At 34.9% G+C, this 24,507-nt stretch overlaps 1 protein-coding gene across 1 annotated transcript in view; it reads left to right on the top strand.

The window, feature by feature from the left end:
• Positions 1-809: 809 nt before the first annotated feature.
• The window catches only part of LOC100442747 (UDP-glucuronosyltransferase 2B4-like), a 243,770-nt gene continuing 220,072 nt past the window's right edge, over positions 810-24,507 (top strand). Inside the window, 5 exon segments of the mRNA XM_054554028.1 lie at positions 810-1,531; positions 3,109-3,253; positions 7,366-7,497; positions 11,267-11,354; positions 12,210-12,429. Coding sequence (XP_054410003.1) covers positions 810-1,531; positions 3,109-3,253; positions 7,366-7,497; positions 11,267-11,354; positions 12,210-12,429 — 1,307 coding nt within the window.

The raw sequence follows: 24,507 nt of genomic DNA, 5'->3' as shown, positions 1-24,507 counted from the left end.
TTCACCCCAGTCAGCTTGGGCTCCTCAAAGCTTACAGACCAGAATTGATAAGTCAATGAAACAGCAAAGGTGCCGGCCCACACCTTTCTCTGCGAGCTCTGTCTCAGGGAGTTTTCAAATCTCTATGGGCCTAAGAACACTGGTGGGAGTGACTTGAGTCTGCTGTTGAGAAGTCCCACCCAGAGAGGAGGAACAGGATCTGGTACCTGCTTAAAGAAGGAGTCTGACCATGTTTTTGTAGAGCAGATGTGCAGCCACTGGTGGATTCCTTCCACCACCAGTACATTTGGACTCTCCAAAGCTAGAAGGGCAGAACAGCTAACTTGCACAAACAGCAAAAATGGCAGCACACTCTGCCCACCACACCTCAGTTGAAGGTGCTGTGTGGTATATGAATTATATGTGAGCAAAGTATACAAAAATTATTTGAACCATGTTTTGTTATTTTATCTTTAGTTCTGTTTCAAACCTAATGCAGAAACGTGAACCTTTCATGGCTACTGTTCTGGAAACTCGTCTACAATATATTACAGAAGACAAGTGATGTGTCCATACAAGAACATTGATATTAGCTGAAAAATAGCACTTATAATCATAAAAGGGACATTAAACACACTTGTGTAAACAGGTCATCACCTTCATTTGTCTCCTAGCCATCTACATGTTCAGACTATTAATCTAATGATAATGTATTTACTTACAAGTGTAAAAGTTACATTTTAACTTCGTGATTGATTTATCCATGGATATAACCATAAGAAATGACAAAAAGGAACAGCAAATGGAAAAAAGTATTCCATTGCACCAGGATGTCTATGAAACGAACGTCAGTTTTTCTGCTGATATAGCTGAGCTGCTACATTAGCTCTGGGAGTTGTGGAAAGGAGCTGGTGTGCCCCACAGAATTCAGCCATTGGATGAATATAAAGACAATCTTGGATCAGTTTGTCCAGAGAGGTCATGAGGTGACTGTATTGGCATCTTCAGCTTCCATTCTTTTTGATATCAACATCCCATCTACTCTTAAACTTGAAGTTTATCCTGTATCTTTAACTAAAACTGAGTTTGAGGTTATCACCTTGCAACTGGTCAAGAGATGGGCAGACCTTCCAAATGACACATTTTGGTCATATTTTTCACAAGTACAAGAAATCATCTGCACATTTAATGGCATAATTAGAAAGCTCTGTAAGGATGTAGTTTCAAATAAGAAAGTTATGAAAAAACTACAAGCATCAAAATTTGATGATGTTCTTGTAGATGCTATTATTCCCAGTGGTGAGCTGCTGGCTGAGCTATTTAACATACCCTTTGGGTACAGTCTCTGCTTCTCTCCTGGCTACACACTTGAAAATCATAGTGGAGGATTTCTGTTTCCACCTTCCTATGTACCTGTTGCTATGTCAGAATTAAGTGACCAAATGACTTTCATGGAGAAGGTAAAACATGTGATCTATGTGGTTTATTTTCAATTTTGGTTCCAAATATTTAATAAGAAGTGGGATGAGTTTTCCAGTGAAGTTCTAGGAAAGTAATTTTTTTTCAGTTGGTAACGTGGAAATCTAACTTTCTTGTGCCTTTGAAGCTGAGCTTATATAAAGCAATAAAATCAGGGTACTTGGTTGTTGTTGTTGTTGTTGTTGTTGTTTTGGTGGAGTCTTGCTCTGACTTCCAGGCTGGAGTGCAGTGGTGTGATCTCAGCTCATTGTTGGTATTACAGGAGCGTGTCAGCATTCTTGGCTAAATTTTTGTATTTTTAGTAGATACACGGTTTTACCAGGTTGGCCAGGCTGGTCTGAAACTCCTGACCTCAAGTGATACACCTGTCTTGGCCTTCCAGATTGCTGGGATTACAGGCATGAGCCATCGCGCCCGGCTGGTAGTGGAGTTTTTTGTAAGTGAATTTATGAAATGAAAACACAAGATGATCTATCAATAGCACAAGTATTGTAGAAAAGCTTAAATTATAAGGTTAGTTAAAACTCTGTGGCCGTTGCTCATGCCGAACATTCTAGGACACCCTAAATCCATATATTAGTGCACCTAATATTTCTTTAAACAATCACACATCTGTTTTACTATACATTTTTTCATCTTAAAAATAGACATGTCAACAAACATCTTACTGAATGCATACCTGTATATTAAGTAGTTACACAATTTTCTACAACTATCTATGTAACATTGCAGAAATTGTTTTTCCTTGTATACTTCAGTTTCCTTATTCTGAAATTAAAATATGTCCCCATGTTACCAGAAGGTTTCCTAAACAGTTGAGAGAAATAGTGTCTCTATCTCAAATGCAAAAACAAATTAGGGTAATTTGTACTTTCTAATGTCTCTACATTCCTTCACTAAAAGATTGGAAATTATTCATTTTAAGGTCAATTATCTTGTTGAAGTCTGAACATTGTTATATCTGTATAGTTTTTTTTTATTTGAAACTATGTTTCTTACAAAATATGAGCCAAATTAAGGTTGAGTACAAATCTCTATTTGAATAATTTCTCAAAATTTTCTAGCTATAATTTTTAAATATATTTACTTAAAAGCTAATATGATTAGTGCCTTAGCATAAATCAGAAGCAGTAGTGGATACAAAGATTTCAGCCACATTCTCAAAATAGCCCACAGTTCACTTGAATAACCAAAGATAAAAGGATTAGCTTAGTGAACTGTGGAAACTAGACTATTTCTTAGAAAGTTGTTTTTATGCGTACAGCAGAATTAGTTGATCATAGAGCTCAAAGTGTTGCTTAAATGTTTATATGCTACTGTGGAAGCTTTAAAGGGTAAAGAAATTGATGTTTACTTCTCTATAGATTATTTTAATAAGAGTTTATGATTGTGAGTATTCTGATGTGACCTTAGCAATGATGGAGTTCACCCTCAAAATTCTCTTATTACTTTCCTTTTCTTATAAATACACATGGGCAAAATATATAATACATAAAAATTAAATTATGCCTATATTTGAATATATGTTTTTGTATTTCAACGTACAGACATTTTGCCTACATTATTGCCTACATTATTCCAATCCCATTCAGAAAATTACCTAATGTAATTATCTTGTGTCACTCACCTTTTCTTTCTGCTGTCAGGAAGACTCACTACCTTATCTAAGACAATGGGGAAAGCTGACATATGGCTTATTCGAAACTCCTGGGATTTTCAATTTCCTCATCCACTCTTACCAAATGTTGATTTTGTTGGAGGACTCCACTGTAAACCTGCCAAACTCCTAACTAAGGTAAAGATAATTTTATTGGCTTTGTTTTGTTGGCTTTGAATTTTTAGTAGGAATGATTCTACAGTCTTCATTCAGAGTGTTTGATTTACACAGAAAGAAAGATGGGAAGTGGGCGGGGTAAAGCGGATACCAATCAGAAAGTCATGTACGTGTTGATTTGTTGATACCATCACAAGTATGTGAGTTTCATTATTATTATACATAGAGAGGAATACTAAGGAGACTTTGAAAATAGAGTCGGTTAAATTAAAGCCTTAATTATGCAAAACATAAGAAGGTATTTGTCATTCATTAAAAGAATATTTATAAAAAGTTTAACACAAACCATAGGCAAGAGGAAAAAAATAGACATAGTTTCTGTCCCCACACATGTTTCATTCTATTTCAAAAGATAGAATATGTACAAGTAATAAAAATTGTGCAAAAGCTATTATCTCAAGGAAAAACCCAATGCCAAGATAGCATCAGTGGAGATAACACAAAGTTTCCTGGAGTCACTGATAATGAAGCTGAGAGCTGAACAATGTGCAGAAATCGGTGAAAGAATGAGGGGGACAGGAAAACAGAAAAAGAAAAGAAGGTAAAGTGTTCAGAACAGTTCTCAAGACTCCAAGTTTAGTTTGCAGGGAAAGGCTGAGTGAGAATCAGATGATGATGAGAGACAAGTTAGAGCCAGATACCTATTAGGAGTTAAAATATTTATTAAACACCTTTGGGAACTGCTAAAAAGAGTTACAAAATGAAGATATGTGATAAGATTATTAAAAAAAAGAAACAAAGAAAGAAAGAGCATACCGTATGGGAAATTTTGCATGGAATATGGTAGCAGATTATGGAAAAGTGAACTAGAATGTTGATAAAAATAATTATGCCTACATTTACAGTAGTAGTACCCACTTCATATTGTGTTTTGTGGAAAAAAGTGTCAATACAGACAAAACACTTAAAATGTCTCTGTTTCATAGTCAGTGATTCAGAAATATTAATTTTGCAATTATGGTCATTTTGTTATGATTACTAACACTACTAATTACTTAACTTGTGCAAGTCACTTGAGATATCATTCTTCATTTAATAGAACCAGGTTGTTCAGCACATCAGGATTACGTTATTTTGAAAAGTTGTAGATGACAGATATCCTGCGGACTTGAATAAAAGTAGGCATACTAGTTTTGCCCATAAGATGAGCAAGTTGATATTCTAATATTCTACTCTAAGTGATGATGATCTTAAGTATTCTAGCTTAAAAGGAAATAATTACTCAACAATATAAATGTGTACCCCTAATAATATTTGCAGCCAAACCCAGTGTTCACTTGATTTTACTCAAGGACGTAACTCATTGTACACTGAGATACCAGAGGTTTACATCTTAGAACAGAAACATGCTCCATAAGAACAGGTGTTTGCAGCATTATGACACGCAGCTTAGTAAAGCTTCCTGGTGAAATTTGTGTCTAGACACCATAGCTCCCTACAGAGAAGCATGGAGAAAATTAACCATGCATGCATAATAAAGACCAAATAATTTCTATTACTTATGTCTAAATAGTAACCTTAGTTTACAATAATGAAAGAATTCTGTCTACTTTGAAGATGATATTCTTTATAAAGGAACACAAGAACCTAATACATTTTAAATTAATATCATACTTTTAAGACATATGTAGAAAGTAAGCATTCTTTAATACATTATTAAGTAATCTCTTAAAATTTTTGTCTACACAAAACTGAGAATTTATTCCATGGTTAAAATACAATATCTATGTTGAATGCAAATTGTATGTGCTTTATAACTTTCTAAAGAGACAAAAGCTGAGGTAAGACTAACAAAAATTCTATGCCAACCTACCCTACTATTGAAAAATTTTCCTATTCACATTAAGGGAAAGTGATAGTGCCAATAGGAAGGGGAAGAGAATAGGAGGTGTAGAAAGACCAGAAAAAGGATGACTTCTACTACAATAGTGATAATTTCTAGTAGTAGCTGTTGTTATTAACTTGCAGAAAGATTTGAATGCAAGTCAATGGTTGTAGAATCGGTTCCCTAATTGTTTATTATGTAGAATAATTGTTAACCCAAGTTGTTTTCTTTTCAATTAAATATTAGATTCTCAGATAATTTGTCTATATTTAAGAGAAAAAGACACTTGGCAAAATATATCAAGTGTTTTAAAAATGCACATAATCATTGGTTTCATAATATAGTCTCATGTAATCATACTGAGGAAAAATAAATCAAGATGTACATATTTAGTACTTATGGAAAATGTTCATAAAATTAATATTGGAAGTAATCAAACATCTTAAATGAATGAATGATTAAAAACTTATACTATATGCATACTATAGCCTTACAATAATTTTATCAATCAAATATTCAATTACACTGTGAGCCATAATGCAAGCAAAGAGAGGTGGAAAATGGCAAATATAACAAGATGACAAGTTTCTTGTCAAATATAACAAGATGACAAGTTTTTGTAGGAGAAAACAAGTTTTTTTGTAGGAGAAAAATGTATATGCAATAAGGTTAAAACTTTCTAAATAAATGTCAAATGTGTACATGTGTAAATAGAATAAAAGCCATGATGGAACATACATATTTTACATTGGTAATATATCTAGATAGAAATTTTAGAAAAATTTCCTTTTCTTTTTAAAACTTTTCATACTTTTATTAAATTACTTACATTGATTTTGTATTTGTTTTTATGAATCTGTCACAAAGTGGGAAACAACCAGTCCACATCAGTGATGAATCAGTAAACAGAAGTTAGATTACTTCAACACTGGGTGGATGAAGAAGGCTCTGAGCATCAAGCCAGTGAGAGTAAACACTGAACACGAATTACATTAAATGTGGCAACAGGTAACAGCAATCACACAAAACGCCTAGATGCCCCATGTGTTATCTGGAATAGTAGTACAATGACTCTCACATTAACATTGATGTCTTAAGATTAAAAATCATATTTGAAAAAATATTAACAGTATATGGTCTTAACAGTCAATATTTGGATGTTTTTCTTTGTTTTATAAACAACAGTTAAAAACAGTTTTACCCTAATGATTAAATCCGAAAGTTTATAAATGTAAATATTGGCATAGATTGGAGAAAGTAAATCAGAATAAACATCAATCAATTTTAGCCAAGCACATCTTCCCCAGGAAGTGTGGTGTGAGTGAGCTACTCATGAGGGTGACCAGATCTCCCCTGTGGAAAGCCCTGGTGGCCTCTCCCATCATGGTGCAAGTGCTGCTGCCTCCGAGACACAGCAAAGTGACGATGAGAGCTCCTCACATGCAGTTATAAATAGAACATCAATTTAACAGTGTAATTTCAGGGAAAAGTTGTTCCACCTAAACAATCACCTGAAAAATATGATCATTCGACTATCTAACTATATACTGTACAATTCTGTATTTTAAATGAGACTCTCAGGACTAATTCACAGAAATTCCAAACCACAACCAGACTCCAGAATGTCAGTGATTCTTAACCACCACCTTTTATGATTAATTTTTCCTTTTTTGAAAAAACTCTGACAAAATTTAAGTGAAGTGTAAAGGATTACAGAGGAAGATAAATGTAGACATAAAATCATCCCAACTGTGAGTAACTTTTCCTCAGGGCTAATAGTTAGGGAAACAAACCATTGATGGCTTCAAACTAAAAGAATTCTATAGAAAACCTGCCTGAAATAAAGATATGTGATTTAGTAAATTGACAATATAGAATTCAAGCCAAGTGGTGCCACTTTCCAAGAACCTATATTAGTAACTATAATACTATAAGTGAAGAGTCTGGCTATAATATTTTCTAACATCATCTCCCTGACTACTATGTAATAGCTCCATTTCTTTTCTCCCTTACACACAAACACACACACACACACACAAACAGGCACACACACATATGAGGCCAGCTGTCTCATATTATACATCGTCTTGATAGGAAACTGAGTGATTGAGTCAGTTAAAAGACATAATTTCCTCCAATAATTCCTGATAATACTTGATTTTCTCTCTTCAGTAATTTGTACCAATTCTTTCAGCAGTGCCTGCTGTGCTGATACTGTTTTGTGATGGAACAAATTCTTTTTTCACAGGAAATGGAAGAGTTTATCCAGAGCTCTGGAGAAAATAGTGTTGTGGTGTTTTCTCTGGGGTTAATCGTCAGTAACATGACAGAAGAAAGGGCCAAAATAATTCCATCAGCCCTTGCCAAGATTCCACAAAAGGTAAGACAAAGTTCCTTACTGGTATGGAAAACTACAGGCTGTTAAAGTCTGTAAAAAATCCAATTATAGAAATTTTCTGCCTACAAATGTAGCTGTTGGGAAAGCACTAATCATCAGATATTAGTTCAAAATCAGAAATATACATGGAACATGCTAAAATAATACAAAGGGTATATTCATGGATAATAAATTTGGCACTAATATTGTGGTCAGGAATAAATATATTAAGAAGTGTAGGTAAAGTTTTAGTATTACCATGATATTGGGGTCAGGTAAGAGATATCACCAAATTCTTTCCCTGTCATTTGATCCTTATGTTTAACGATTCCTAAGGGCATTGAACACACTACAGATGTTATCAGAAGAAGTTACATTTTAATGGATGACTTCACCAGCACAATAACAATAGCAGGTATTTCAAAATGTCTGACATGCATCATTTGCCATGTAATCCAGCCTCATATACTTCCTCTACATTTTGGAATAGGCCTATCAGAGTGATGTTCAGGGTACTATTCAGAGAAAGAATGGCCTAGGTCGACAGACTTAGTCCAAGTTCCCACCCAGCCAGGCAGATTTAGAGAAAGAGAAAAATGTATCCCTTGCTGAACTGAGCCCAGCCAATGTCTGAAGCAGGAAGATTAAAGAGAAAGGATGGAGATAGATCCTGACCTGAAGGTGAATCCTGTGCTGTATAAAATGTGGCCCCACAAAGACTCAGTGCTGTCAGATTAACAACTCCTCCCAATGGAGGCAGCAGAAGGAAATATACGAAGGAGTCAAACAGAAGGAAGCCAGGCAGGAGAACAGGTTCAGATGCCCCATCCATAGAACATAGTAGGAACATATTTTCTTCTGTATAGAATAAAATGGTGACATTTGTGTATTTGTCAATTACTTTTTAGTTCCCTATCTGATATAGTCTTCTTGTAATGACCTATACTAATGTTTTTACTGAAAACTCAATTATTATATATATATATACTTTTTTATTATATTTTAAGGTCTAGGGTACACGTGCACAATGTGCAGGTTTGTTGCATATGTATACATGTGCCATGTTGATGTGCTGCACCCATTAACTGGTCATTTACATTAGATAGATCTCCTAATGCTTTCCCTCCCCCCCTCCCTCCACCCCATGACAGGCCCTGGTCTGTGATGTTCCCCTTCCTGTGTCCAGGTGTTCTCATTGTTCAATTCCCACTTATGAGTGAGAACATGCGGTGTTTGGTTTTTTGTCCTTGCGATAGTTTGCTGAGAATGATGGTTTCCAGCTTCATCCATGTCCCTGCAAAGGACATGAACTCATCCTTTTTTATGGCTGCATAGTATTCCACGGTGTATATGTGCCACATTTTCTTAATCCAGTCTATCATTGTTGGACATTTGGGTTGGTTCCAAGTCTGCTATTGTGAGTAGTGCCACAATAAACATACATGTGCATGTGTCTTTATAGCAGCATGATTTATATTCCTTTGGGTATATACCCAGTAATGGGATGGCTGGGTCAAATGGTATTTCTAGTTCTAGATCCCTGTGGAATCACCACACTGTCTTCCACAATGGTTGAACTAGTTTACAGTCCCACCAACAGTGTAAAAGTGTTCCTATTTCTCCACATCCTCTCCAGCACCTGTTTTTTCCTGACTTTTTAATGATCGCCATTCTAACTGGTGTGAGATGAGAGATCTCATTGTGGTTTTGATTTGCGTTTCTCTGATGGTCAGTGATGATGAGCATTTTTTCATGTCTTTTGGCTGCATAAATGTCTTCTTTTGAGAAGTGTCTGTTCATATCCTTTGCCCACTTTTTGATGGGGTTGTTTTTTTCTTGTAAATTTGTTTGAGTTTTTTGTAGATGCTGGATATTAGCCCTTTGTCCGATGAGTAGATTGCAAAAATTTTCTCCCATTCCGTAGGTTGCCTGTTCACTCTGATGGTGGTTTCTTTTGCTGTGCAGAAGCTCTTTAGTTTAATTAGATCCCATTTGTCAATTTTGGCTTTTGTTATTTTAATACTGATATAACAAGTAAAAGTTAAATACTGTAAATTATTGTTCAGTTTATGAGGATTGCTTGGGAGTTCTAAAATTAGTAACTTAAACATAAAAATGTCTTGGCTATAGTAGAACATATTAATCACTGTTGTCAAACTTTTTAGCACATTGTCTAAGTGTTAACAATCAGTTGACCAAATTCAAAAATACAATTTTGAATTTATTCAATGGCTATATTTTTATTTATGATACCAAAAGGTTCCTCATTTCGGTGCTGAAAAAACAAGCACAATTAGCAATACTGATAATACTCTGAATTTGTCTCAAAAATTGTCCCATGAAATTTCTTCTGGAAGTAGTGCTTGATGATTCGTAATTACAAAGAAGTTATACATGCTACCTTTGTAGCATTAATTTATTTCTTATAAGTAGCTTATTTTATCAACTTGCTTTTTTGTCAAAGGACACCAGACTCTAATATAATAACTTACAGACAAGCAGAAATACATTAACTACCTCCCATGTTATAAAAAATGAATAAATTAATACTTAATTTGGAAGATGAAAACTCTAAAATACATAAAATAAAATAAACATATAGGTCATTACTAAATTGTTACTGCTTTTTCTCACTAAAATTATAATGACTATTTGCATTTTTTATAAATATAATTTTTTAGAATTTTTATGTGTTTAAAATTACATTTATTTTTTTTTTTAACTTTTAAGTTCAGGGGTACATATGCAATTTTACTTGGGTCATGGGGGTTTGTTTTACAGAATGTTTCATCACCCAGGCATTAAGACCAGTACCCATTAGTTATTTTACATGATCTTCTCTCTCCCTTCCTGCCCTGCAGCCTCCAATACACCCCAGTGTATGTTGGTCCCCACTATGTTTCCATGTGTTCTCATCTTTTAGCATCTGCTTAAGAGTGAGAACATGTGGTATTTGGATTTCCATTTCTATGTTAGTTTGCTAAGGATAACAGCCTCCAGCTCCATCTATGTCCCTGAAAAATACAAAATCTTGGGTTTTTTTATGGCTGCATAATATTCCATGATGTGTATGTACCCCATTTCATTTTCTTTATTCAGTCAATAATTGTTGGGCATTAAGGTTGATACCTTGTCTTTACTATTGTGAATACTACTGCTATTAATAAACATGTGTATGTGCCTTTATAAGAGAATGACTTATCACCCTTTTGATACATACCCACTAATGGGATTGGTGAGTTGAATTGTATTTTAGCCTCTAGGTTTTTGAGGAAGTGCCACACTGTCTTCCACAATGGTTGAACCAACTTACACTCCCACTAACAGAGTATAAGCATTCCTTTTTCTACACAATCTCACTAGCATCTATTACCTTTCAAGCTTATAATAGCCATTATGACTGGTGCAAGACAGTATCTATTGTGATTTTGATTTGCATTTCTCTAATGAGTAGTGATGTTAAGCTTTTTTCATATGATGGTTGGCCACACGTAGGTCTTCTTTTGAAAAGTGTAACAATTTTTTAAATACTTGCCCTTTGCATTGATAATCTCATTTTTCTAAGCTATTATTTGGAAAATCTTGATTTCCTTATACACTTAACTAATTATAAAAGTTAAGAAAATGAAATGTTAGCATTCTGTTTACATCAGTCTTTGAGTAGTTTTATTACCTTCATCCCCTGGTCTCATTCTTAATCTCTTTAGAGTTTTAACATTCTATAACGTTGGAGTACTACTCATGGAATAAGACATTTTCTTTACTGTAACAGGTTCTGTGGAGATTTGATGGGAATAAACCACATGCTTTAGGACTCAATACTCGGGTGTACAAGGGGATACCCCAGAATGACTTTCTTGGTATGACTCTGGAATACAAATACTGAATATACTAGTAAGAGTCTGTTAGAGTGTTAATAATTAATCATGAAATAAGCTTACTGAAATTTTTTTATGGAAAAACTTAAAAATAAAATGAAACTACTTTATATTTATTTTCCAGTCCTATGGGAAAAATAATAAGCTATAATTTTTGGCATTTTATGATATACATTCACATTCTTTATGGTCAGAATAAGAGTATTTTTATTTCAGGTGTTATTACATCTTGCAGAACTTTTTGTAACTTCATAGATTGTCCCTTTGTCTCCTATTTCTATAAGTTTACACCTGTGTTCTTTCTTTTTATGCCGGGTTATTTCAAATGTCACTAGAAATAACAGCTCTTCTGCTATCACCAGGGACTCTGCATTTTCTATAGGATTAAATTCCTAATCTTAATCATAAAGTGATGACTCATTTCATGATGAAGTGTGTGACCTGTCCTTCCTCAATCCTAGCAGCACCACCACCCCACTGCCTGCTGCCTTGCACATCTCACATATCACATTCTGTGACTGCACTTAGGAGAACACATTCTTACATGTCCATCTCTTTTCTTTGTTTCTTTTTTTTTTTGCACATTTTATTTAGATTGCACTTTTTCTTTAGCCCAAGTGGTAATCTTGTTTAATTTTTCTTCAGTCTGAAGTCACACGCAACATATAGCTTTCACTTACATCTCCAGTAGAAGTGGGTGCTCCTTCCTCTGAAGTCTGAAACACAATTTTAATTAGTTCAATGTTTTAGCTAGAAAACACTGTCACTTGAGCCTTTAGTTGTGCATTTCTTATTTTATTCCTATGAATAATTTTGCTAAAATTCATCCAATCCTAGGTCATCCAAAAACCAGGGCTTTTATAAGTCATGGTGGATCCAATGGCATTTACGAGGCAATCTACCATGGGATCCCCATAGTGGGGATTCCATTGTTTGCAGATCAACCTGATAACATTGCTCATATGAAGGCCAAGCGAGCAGCTATTAGATTGGACTTCAACACAGTGTCAAGTAAAGACTTACTCAATGCACTGAAGCCAGTAATTAATGACCCTTTGTGAGTATAGCAATTTTTTTTACTAGGTGGTCATTTATGGATAGCCTATATTCTAAATACTAAGTATGAGTCTCATCCTTTTTTCAAGAGACTAATTTTGAAAGAATTTAAATGATGTAATCAATCAGAAATCTTTTTTTATTTTTGAGCAGTTATTAAAAAATTGTGTTTTGAACTCCATACATTTAATGGGTATCCAATTAGTGAAACAATTTTCTACACAAAAATAATTTTAAATACAGATAATATAAAAAGACAGTTTTAAAATATTATATGATCAATCCACAGTAGAAAGGAAAGATAAACTTGAAGAAATATGATAAAATATTTTAATTAGATGTCTAAAATATGTAATGGTATAACTTTCTTGATGAAAAATTCATTTTTATTGTTTTCATTATTGTAACTGGCTTGATAATTAGATATAATTTCCATGACTTAAAACCCATCTATTTAAAGTGTAAAATTCCAATATATTTAGAATGCTTATGAGTCATGAAGCCATCGGGAATCATACAATTTAGGGTGTTGTGTAAATGACTTCTTTCATTGAGCATAATTTTTTGTTTTTTTAATAGTTTTTAGATTAATTCATGTTGTAGTGTATACTTATGTTGTAGTGTGTATCTTTTTACAGCAGTATAATATTTTACAGTATGGATATGTCATATTTTATTTGTTCACTTATCAGTTTATTGGCCTTTTGAATGTTTCCAATTGTGGCTATTAGGAACATTGCTATGCATGTTTTTGCATAAACATGTTTTTCTTTCTTTTGGGTTGATACTATAAGTGGAATTGCTGGCTTATGTGGGAACGGTATGCTTATGAAGAACTGCTAAACTGTTTTCCAAAGTACTTGTTCCATTTGTCGTTACCACCAACTGTACAAGAGGGTTCGAATTCCTCCACATTGTTGCCAACACCTGTTATTATCTTTTTGTTATAGCCTTCTTAATGAGTGTGAAATGATCTTTCATTGTGGTTTTGGATTGGATTTTCATTATGGCTAAAAATGTTGAGCATCGTTATATGTGCTTATTGACCATATATCTTATTTGGAAAAATGCCTATTCCAATCCTTGGAACATTTTTAAATTTTTTTACTAGTCTTATTATTGAGTTATAAGAACTATTTTATATTATGAATATAATCTTATATCAGAAATATAATTTTCAAATATTTTATTTCATTCTGGGTGTGCTAACATTTTACTTTTTTGATGATGGTTTTTGAAGAACAAAAATTTTAATTTTAATAAGTTAAATTTTTAATAATTGATTTATTTATACTCCAAAGGATGCAATGTGCAAAATGCCTACCCAGTCCAGCTACCATCGATTCAGCATTTATAACTAGTATCAATAATGTTTTTATGTAAGAAAGGTGCCACCTAAAGGAATACTTTTAAAACAGGTTGTACCATAAAACAGATTGAACCAATATAAAAGAAATATCAGATAAGGTGGTTTATTTAAATGTGAATATACAGATACTTCCATTAAATCTAAACAGGCTTTAAAAACAGGAGTAAATAATGAGTAAGGACATAAAACATTAGAAGAACACAGTTAACAAATGGGACCTTATAACATAACATGATACACACACACACGCATTCATACACACACACACACACACATATATGTATTATATATGTCAACTGGAAGACACATTTTCTTAGAGCATGTTGAATTGTTAATGGTTATTTGAAGTGACTTGTGGTGGGTCATAAATCAAGACTCAGTAAATTTGAAAAGATTCAATATCATAAAGAGTATATGATCCAGCCTTAATGGAAGTAAGGGAGATTTTAAAAATGATAGCTAAAATATTTTTAATTTTGGAAATTAAAAAAAATACACTTCAAAACAATTTAAAGCTCTGCTTCAGCCTCCTGAGTAGCTGGGATTACAAGCATGCACCACCATGCCCAGCCAGTTTTGTATTTTTACTAGAGATGAGGTTTCACCATGCTGGTCAGGCTGGTCTCAAACACCTGACCTCAGATGATCCACCTGCCTTGGCCTCCCAAAATGCTAGGATTACAGGCGTGAGCCATCGCTTGAACCTGGGAGGCAGATGATGCAGTGAGCCAAGATCATGCCATCACACTCCTGCCTAGGCAACAAGAGCAAAACTCCATTTCAAAAAATAAAAATAAAAATAAATTAAAAAACTTTAAAAGTTAAAAATAAAAAAATAAAGTCAAGAAGTGAATCATAATTATGCATGCACTTTTATCTCACCAATTCTACTTTCAATTATATACCTAACAGACATGTATAAATATGTAAACTTAGTGCTATATATGACATAGACAGGAAACAGGAAAATACTGGCGAGAAAGGGTGAGTTTCTCAGCAAAGGTCCCACCCTCAAGCCTGAAAACTCATGGCCCTAAATGAGAACAGATGTTCTGTTTTTGAGCCCTAACGTTGCCTTTTGGCCCATGATGCCCCCCTATTCTGTACCCATATAAAACCCAAATCCCTGGCACAAACAGAAGAGCAGAAGAATGGCAGAATGGTGCATCAGACAGAAGAGAAGCAGTTTCTGAATGCTGAGAGCAGTTCAGCTGGGGACATTTGGAGAAGAGAGGAGATTGGATGCTGGATGGCCAAACTCCAGGGGAAGATCATCTGCCCACTCCATCACCATTCCAGCTCCTCATTCATCCCAATGACAGCCCCCTCCACCACTCTATATAACCCCTGCATTGATCCTTCAAGTCCATGTGTGACCTGATTCTTCCTGGATGCTGGACAAGGACCTGAGTACTAACAGGGCACTGAACTGGTTAACACTTAAGCCATTAGTGCATGGCAAGGCTAAAAGAGTACCCTAACACATACCCACTTGGGCTTCGGGCATTGCAGGCACCCACCCTTGGATGCTGCTGTGGGGCCAGAGTCCAGGGGTGCTCGCCCAGGCTCCTGCACCTGCCTGTCTGTGTGCTCCCCATTCCGTGTGTGAGCCACACAGCTGTCACACATCTTGTGAGGGGAGGCACAGAACTCTTGCCTTTCATAAACAATAATGTTTATAACAGAATTATTAATACTGTGCAAAAATTGTTAGCAACCCAATGTCTACTGGTCATAAAATCATGACATAATCTGTGGTTTAGCAATCAACAAAATACTAAACAGCAATGGAATTAAACAACTGCTACAAAAAAATTTAAAAAATAGACTCTAATGAATATATGTTATATAATTCTATTACATAAACAAAGAAAACTAATGTATGATATTTGAAGTCAGGCTAATAGTTAATTGGAGGGCAAAAGTAGTGACTAAATGGTTCAGGAAAAGAGAGTTATTCTAGGCAGGTTGTGATATCATATACCATGATCTGAGCAGTAGATAAATTGGTATCGTCTCTTCAAGATAATGTTCGAGATGATCTAATACTTTTGGCCTATTCACTTAGAGAATATATATTTATCTTTTGGTTTTAATATTTAAAGGTTTATTTTATAAGATATATAACGTATTTAAAATTCTAGGAATCAAATATCAAAATAAGCAAAAAACAATAGAGAAAATCCTAGAGGTTCCATCATAGTGTGGTCAGGAAAAGCCTTTCTTAGAGGTAACACTTAGAGGGAAGCCTCAAAAAGAGATAGAAGCATGCCCTGGGTTGTTGCAAGAAATAATGCTCCAAGAGTGTGAGAGAGGGGACAAAATGTGTAAAGATGCTATGATGAGAACACTTTGGGGAGCTTAAAGAAAAATAGAAAGCCAATGTCTCTAGAAGACCTGGTGTGCATGGAAAAAGTGTTAGGAAAAGAGCTTGCCAGTGATTGACATTGCAAGGTCCTGTAGACCAAATAACAGAGTTGGATTTTATTCTTAATATGATGAGAAGTCAGGCAAAAATCTTAATCAAGGGAGTGGCAAAATCTGACTTCTATTTCAAAAATATCATTCTGGCTACTGTGTAGGAAACAGTAGGAGAGAAAAGGGTAGGGTAGAAGCAGAGTGACTAGCTGTGAGGCATTTCACTCACCATGACACAATTCCTTTTTGGAACTTAAAAGTGATAATTATATTTTCACTATCTTTCCTAAAGCACTTAAAATTGCTCACAATGTTGAGCACGTTCTCATTTGCCTGTTTGAGAACTAAGAGAGTATAATTGGATTGTTCCTAACAGAGAGAATAAATGCTTAAGGAAGGATACCTTATTCTCCGTGATGTGATTATTTCACATTGCAGCCTGTATCAAAACATCACATGCAACCCATAAATATATACACCTAGTAAGTATCCAAAAAAACTAAAAATTAACAAACTAACAAATAATAATGAAATGGCTCATATTTGCTTTGCCTGAAAGAAATTAGTTTTCTCACCTAGCTTTTCATTTTTACTTTAAAAATATTTGTCAATGATAAAATTCCAATTAAAAACCAAAGTTTCTACAATGATTCAAATTAAATTACACAAATTCTATGTCAATTCTGTGACATTTACTTTGAATCATTTGACACTTTAAAAACCTTTCATGGTCTGGATGCAGTGGCTCACGCCTGTAATCCCAGAACTTTGGGAGGCCGAGATGGATGGATCACCTGAGGTCAGGAGTTTGAGACCAGCCTGGCCAACGTGGAAAAACACCATCTCTACTGAAAATACAAAAATCAGCCAGGTGTGTTGGTGTGTGCCTGTAATCCCAGCTACTTGGGAGGCTGAGGCAGGAAAATCTCTCCATCCCACAGGAGGCAGAGGTTGCAGTGAGCTGAGATTGCACCACTGCGCTCCAGCCTGCGCGACAGAGCAAGACTACATCTCGATAAATAAATAAATAAATATATATATATATATAATGGATATGTATATAAGTCCCTTTATATATATATATAAAGGGACTTAGTGAATTTTCAATCTTGCTAAACATACATACACATATACATATCCATTTCTTTTGAATCTTGGGAGTGTAATGTAAAATAACCTTCTAAAATAAAATGTCAATATACAGTTTGAAACTGAAGTTCTATGTATAGAAATCTGTCATGCAGAAATCCTTCCATATAAGCATGTGTATGAACAGAATAATTCCTCCAGCACTTAAATGGTTCCAACAAATGTGTGAGTGTAGCCATTGCAGAGAACAGTTTATTCCACCGCTAAATAGAAAAAGTCATTTCCAGAAAAAAAGTCTTCCTTGCTTGCAATGAAATAAAATAAAATATATATAAACTTGTACAATGAAAAAAAAATCTAGAAGAATACACATAAATCCAAGGATGCAGCATTTAACTTTTTACAATATTTTCATGTATTGTTTATGAGGTTTAAAAATTAATTTGTGAAATAAACATAAAATCAATACAGGAAATTCTAAAAATTAACAACTCATTATTAATTCATTAGTGTTATTCAAAAACTTTAATTGATCACGTTTCTCACATGCTATCTATTTTATTCATTTGCAGCTTTTTTTTAGAACACTTGTTCCATGTTTAAAATACCTATGGATAAATATAATACCATGTTTAAAAAATTATAAGAACTGGGCTGTGCGTGGTGGCTCATGCCTGTAATCTCAGCACTTTGGGAGGCCAAGGTGGGCGGATCACGAGATCAGGAGATCGAGACCATCCTGGCTAACAAGGTGAAAGCCCGTCTCTACTAAAAATACAAAAAATAAGCCGGGCGTGGTGACGGTTGCCTGTAGTCCCAGCTATGCAGGAGGCTGAGGCAGGAGAATGGCGTGAACCTGGAAGGAAGAGCTTGCAGTGAGCCGAGATGCGCCACTGCACCCCAGCCCGGCCAACAGAGCAAGACTCCATCAAAACAAACAAACAAACAAACAAACAAAATTATAAGAACTGTAGAAATCTAAATTCACAAAATTTTCATATTTTTTTCTTTTATTATTTCATGACTATAAATACTTTGACAATTTTCTTGTCAAGTAATATTCCCTGTCTTTGAAGTTTGGCAGACCTTGTAGCTGTCTCAACAAAAAGGATGCAGTGGAAATAAGGCAGCTTAACTTTCAAAGTTCTGTTGGAAACACAACATCTTCTCTCTCTTTCTCTCTCTCTCTTTCTATCTTTTGTTTTTATGTCTTTTTTTCTCTCCACACCTCCTCAATTCAATCTGTAGTCCCCATAATAAATGACAATTTGGCAGACAGACACAAATATATGCCTAAGAAATCCTGGTAGCCCACTAGCACTTTGAGCCTTTGAGCTTGAATCATTAAGTATGTAAGTCAATGGTCTTCAAATAATTATAGACTGAGGCACCATAGGAAAGTAGCTACCTAAGAAACTCTGTGGAAGGAACACATAACTGAGCCCAACCAACACCCAGACTCTGAGCGATGATAATAAAATGATTACAGTTGTTTTAAGACCTGACATTTGGAAACAATTTGTCATGCAGTGATATATAACTGGAATAATAATTCTACATATTTTAAATTATACATTTGTAATAAAATTACAATTAATATATAACTTCATGAGTGGAAAATAGGGAATATAATATTTTGAAAATATCTGTACCCCCAAATAGAAGAGTCAGCATAACATGATGATTAAGAGCTGGCACTCTGGATCCAGACGGTCTTGATTCAAATCTCTGAGAAACCACTACATAATGATGTGGGGTTGGACAAGTTACTTCGGCTTTATTTGCTTCAACTTCCTCACCAATGAAATGGTCATGGCATTATCGACCTTGTGGGGTTACTCAAAGAATGAATTCATTAGTATTTCAAAGCACCAAAAACAATTGTATGTACAGCAAAGTAAAAATTTTTTGTAACCTTGAATGTGGCAAGGTTTTTAGATATATGCCAGAAGAAGAAGCAACCAAAATAAAATTGATAAATTGTATTTCATCAAAATTGAAATTTTCACACATCAAAGAACACCATCAATAAAGTCAAAAGAGAAACCAGAGTTTGAAGTATGTATTTTCGAGTTACATACCCGATAAGTGACTTATATAAAAGTATATAAAGAAAGCTTACAGCTCAATGTTAAAAAGACAAATAATCCAAAAATGTAAAAGATCTAAACAGGAATTTTACCAAGGAATATGTAAATGTCCAATAAGAACATGAAAAAAATGTTTTATGTTGGATTATATAGTTGAGAGAAATATATAACATCTTTCCAATCACAAGTAACTTTTTCTTTGTGCTCATAGTCAGGTAAATAAATTCTCATGACTAAACAGAAAAGCTGCCTGGAATAAATACAAGTTATTTAGTAGAACTATAACAATATAAAATTACAGATAAGTAAACAACACTAGTCTTCCTAAGAATCCATATTAGGGATTAAAATATTATAAATGAAGAGTCTGGTTTCCATATTTTTAAACAGTATCTTTCCCCACTACTGTGTAAAGATGCTATTTTAATTCTTATTATATGTACTAAGTCAAATACACACACATGCACACTTTCATGACTATGCATTAATAATAGAGGAAATGCATCTTGTGGCACATAACTCCTTCCAAAGGAACTGAGTGATGACGTTTGTTTAAAAAAATGGCACTACTGAAAACAGCATGGAGGTTTCTCAGAAAGTTTAACATAGGATTACTATATGATGCAGCAATCCCTATTCGGGATATTTATCCATAAGAATTAAAATCAGGATCTCAAACATATATTTGCACATCCATATTCATAACAGCACTATCACGAAAGCTCAGACCTTGAAACAATCCCAGCATCTACCAAAGAATTAACAGATAGACACTATGTGGTTTATGCTACAATGTGGATGAAACTTGATATCATTAGGCTAAGTGAATAAGTCACAAAAAGAAAAACACTGTAATACTTCTGTAGATGGTATCTAAACTAGTCAATTCATTAAAAAAAGAAAACAAAGTAGAATAGTGGCTACCACATGAAAAGGATACCATAAAGTCAAAAGTTGTTGTTTAATGAGCATAGAGTTTTAACTTTACCAGCAGAAAAAGTTCTGGATATTGGTTGCATAAGATTGTGTACCTAGCAGTACTGTGTGTACACTTAGAAGTGGTTAAGATGGAAAATTTCATATTATGTATGTTTTATCACAGCTTCTGCTCCAGCAATTCCAGCTAATATTTGATAACTCCATCCTTATTTGCTTGTAGCATTCTTTTCAATAGTGTTTGCTGTGTTATTGCTTTTTTGTGATGGAGAAAATTCTTTCTTCATAGGAAATGGACATTGTCCAGAGCTCTGGAGAAAACAGCATTGCATTGTTTTGTCTGAGATTGATGGTGGGTAACATTACAGAAGAAAAGGCTGATGTGATTGCATCAGTCTTTGCCCAGATCACACAAAAGTTTAGATAAAGTGCTATAATGTTGGAAAACTAAGAGTCTTAAATTCCGTAAAGAGTTAAGGGGTGAAAATTTTCTGCCTGAGAAGTTAACATTTAGGATAATTTAATTTCCCTCAGATTGAGGTGGGAAATTAAAGAAAGAAAGAAAAATAAAATTAAAAAGAGAAATAAGTTTTCCTGTATTAGGTTAACTTGTCCCAGAGGCAGCAATGGGTGCAGCCCAGACCCAGGGAAAGTCTTGAAGATACTATCTAAAAAGCCAGGACACAAAAAATGCTGCCCAGAGACTCTCCCAGCACTCCCTCAACATAGAGAGAAGAAAAACAAATTTTCCTTTTTTTTTTTTTTTTTTTTTGAGACGGAGTCTCACAGTCACCCAGGCTGGAGTGCAGTGGCACGATCTTGGCTCACTTCAAGCTCCACCTCCTGGGGTTCATGCCATTCTCCTGCCTCAGCCTCCTGAGTAGCTGGGACTACAGGCACCCACCACCTCGCCCAGCTAATTTTTTGTATTTTTAGTAGAGACAGGGTTTCACCGTGTTAGCCAGGATGGTCTCGATCTCCTGACCTCGTGATCTGCCAATTTTCCTTTTTTTTATGATATGAGTTTATCTTGTTTTCTATAACTAGTAACTTCAAGTATTCTGTTTTATCTAAAAAGTACAGTGAAGGTCATAAGAAGCCTGAGCAGGCCTGAACTACAGCTGTCTGGGCACCATAGTGATGGTTATAAGGTAAACCAGTGCAAGGCTCTTTTTAGCCAAACTTAGATAACAGACATCTAGGTTGCATAGCAACAGTCATGTGTAATCCTGTTATGAACCTGTCACAATTTGATTAATTGTTCTGCTTCTGTATCCCTGCTTTCGTGCCACTGTAAGCCTGCATCAAGTTAGCCTGCCCTTTTTAAAAGTGTGTATAAAATCAAGTGCTGTCTTTGTTGGGGCCCAATCTTTGGATGTTAAGTCCACTAAGTCTGAGTGCACTCAATAAAGATATTCTCCTGTATACACCCCAAGGTCTCTCTCTGGGCCTCCTGATTCCTGCAACAAGATGTCAGTTTAAAAACAATAAACAATATACGTGACAGATGATAAATAGCACAAAAATTGTTTTTGATTAATAGTACTTTGCCATTAACATTGTGATTAGAAAAAAATACACAATTAGGAGGTGCAGTGTGGCATCTTGGTATTATCACGATTGTGAAGGCATGTAACAGATATCACCAAATTCTGCCCTGCCATTCAATTCTATTATTTACAGGATTCCTAAGTGCACTGTACACACTACAAATGTTATCAAAAGGAGTTATGTTTTAATCAGTAACTTCACTAGCACAATAACAATAAGTAGGTATTGAAAAAAATCTAAAACATATCATGGAGTTTAGGCTTCCCATGTAATCTGGGCCGCTTTACTTACCCTAATTTTGAAATAGGCCTATTCAGTGTATTGTCCAGAGGGCTATTCAGAGAAAGGCAGCCCAAATTCACACACCCTGAGTCTAGGTACCCACTTAGCCAGGTAGATTTAGAGAAATAGAAAAGCCAAACTGCCTTGGTGGACTGGACTTGGCCAGTATCTGAAAGGAAGATGTAATATAAAGAAGGGGGATCGAATCCTGCCCTTAAAGTAGACAGAATCTCACTAACTTTGTTTCCCAGGCTGCAGTACAGTGGGGTTATCTTGGCTTACTGCAACCTCTGCCTCCCGGGTTCAATGATTCTCCAGGATTAGCCTCCCATGGGGCTGGGAATACAATGAATGTGCCACCATGCCTGGCTAATTTTTGTATTTTTAGTAGAGAGCGTGTTTTGCAATGTTGGTGAGGCTGTTCTTGAACTCCTGACCTCATGTGATGCACTCTCCCCAGCCTTCCACAGTGCTGGGATGACATGTGTGAGCCACCTATATAGCCTGGCCTACAACAGACCCTATTAATCACTGCTGTCAATGCTTTAGAGTGAACCATCAAAGAGTTAACAGTCAGCAGAACAAAACTTAGCATCATCACAATTTTGGAAGTTTTTCAGCAGCCCTATTATTTATAAACTTCCAATCACTATTTTTGCATATAAATAATTTCCAGTGATAGTAAATGTGATAATATTCTGGATATATGTGAAAAATATCACTTGAATTTTTTTCTTGGAAGAAGTGCTTAATAATTTGTAATCAGAGACAAATTATATGTACTTTCTAAGTAGATTAATGTATTTCTCATACACAGATGATTGCATAGATTTGGTTTTTTAGTAAACTATCAGATATTAGGAACTCTAATTTATGGAACAAGTGAATATAAGTAAACTCCCTACCATTTCATTGTTTTACAAATGAAAATCTTAATATTAAATTCAGAAGACAAATGTGAATATAGTAAGAACATTAATAAAAAAGGTGTAAACTATTAACAATTTTGTACTCTTCTTTACACGAGAATGATGTCTGCCTAACGATTACTTAAATATTTGAATTTTTAATTTATTATCACAATTGTCTAAGTCACTATGTATGAAAACATCACGATTGCATTTAACTTGACAATATAAAAATTAGTCAAGATAATAGTTGTCGTATTTACTCCAGTCTTCTAGTAGTTCTCATTACTTAACCTGTCTTGTCCTCATTTCCTTATCAGCCATATGGAAGGCATTTGGCTAGGTGATCTCAGTCTTTTTAGAATTCTAACAGACATGCTATAATTTGAATTTTACTCATAGAACAAGGTACATTCTTTTTTAAAACTTTTAAGTTCAGGGGTACATGTTCCAGTTTGTTACATATGTAAACTTATATCATGGAAATTTGTTTTACAGATTATTTCATCACACAGGCATTAAGCCTTGTACTCATTAGTAATTTTTTCTGCTCTTCTCCCTCGTCCCACCCTCCACCCTCTGAAAGGCCTCAGTGTGTGTTGTTGCCATCTATGTGTCCACATGTTCTCATCGGTAGGCTCCCTTATCCATATAGTTCTAAGTAAATTTGATGACAGGAAATCAGATACCTTAGTACCAATATTCAACTATATAGTGGGTAGCCCAGAATGACCTTCCCGGTAAGACTCTGAGGATCAAATATTGAAAACTTGGGTAACAGCATATGAGGATGAAAATGGTTCAACAGAAAACACACTGTTGAAATAAATGATTCTCGATTTATTATTTTAAAACTCAAAAATAAAATCTAACTTCTTTACATTTATCTTCCAGTCCTAGGGAAAATATAATAAACTAAAAGGGGTTGACATTTTATTATACACGGTCACATTCTTTATGGCCAGAAACAAACTACCTTTATTTCAAGTATAGTTACCTTTCACAAAAAAGTTTGTCAATAATTTTCTGGGTTGTCTGTCTCCTAATTCGGTCGTTACACCTACCCTTTCTCCTAATGTATAGATATCAAAAATGCAACTGAAAAATGACAGCTCTTTTATTACCAGCTGCTTCATTTTCTACGGGAGTAAATCCCCGGTCTTTATCATGGAGTGGTGGTAACACATTTCATGATGGAGTGTGTCCTGTCCTTCCTCTATTCAAGCACCACCACCACCCGACTCCCTGCTGTCCTGGATACTATGCTCTATCATACTCAGTGACTTCACCATTTCTCTAAGAGAATATGTTCTGGCATGCACGCTGCTTTTTTGGGGGGGGCAAGTTGGTGATGGGAACTGTGTGATATGCAATTATGTTTATCCACAGTGTTCTCTATTTGTCCACATGACAATCTTGTATTAATTCTCCAAGTC

The sequence above is a fragment of the Pongo abelii genome, chromosome 3, assembly GCF_028885655.2.
Source record: "Pongo abelii isolate AG06213 chromosome 3, NHGRI_mPonAbe1-v2.0_pri, whole genome shotgun sequence".
NCBI lineage: Eukaryota > Metazoa > Chordata > Mammalia > Primates > Hominidae > Pongo > Pongo abelii.
The sequence above is the reverse complement of the archived record's forward strand: the minus strand, read 5'-3'. Positions and strand labels throughout refer to the sequence as shown.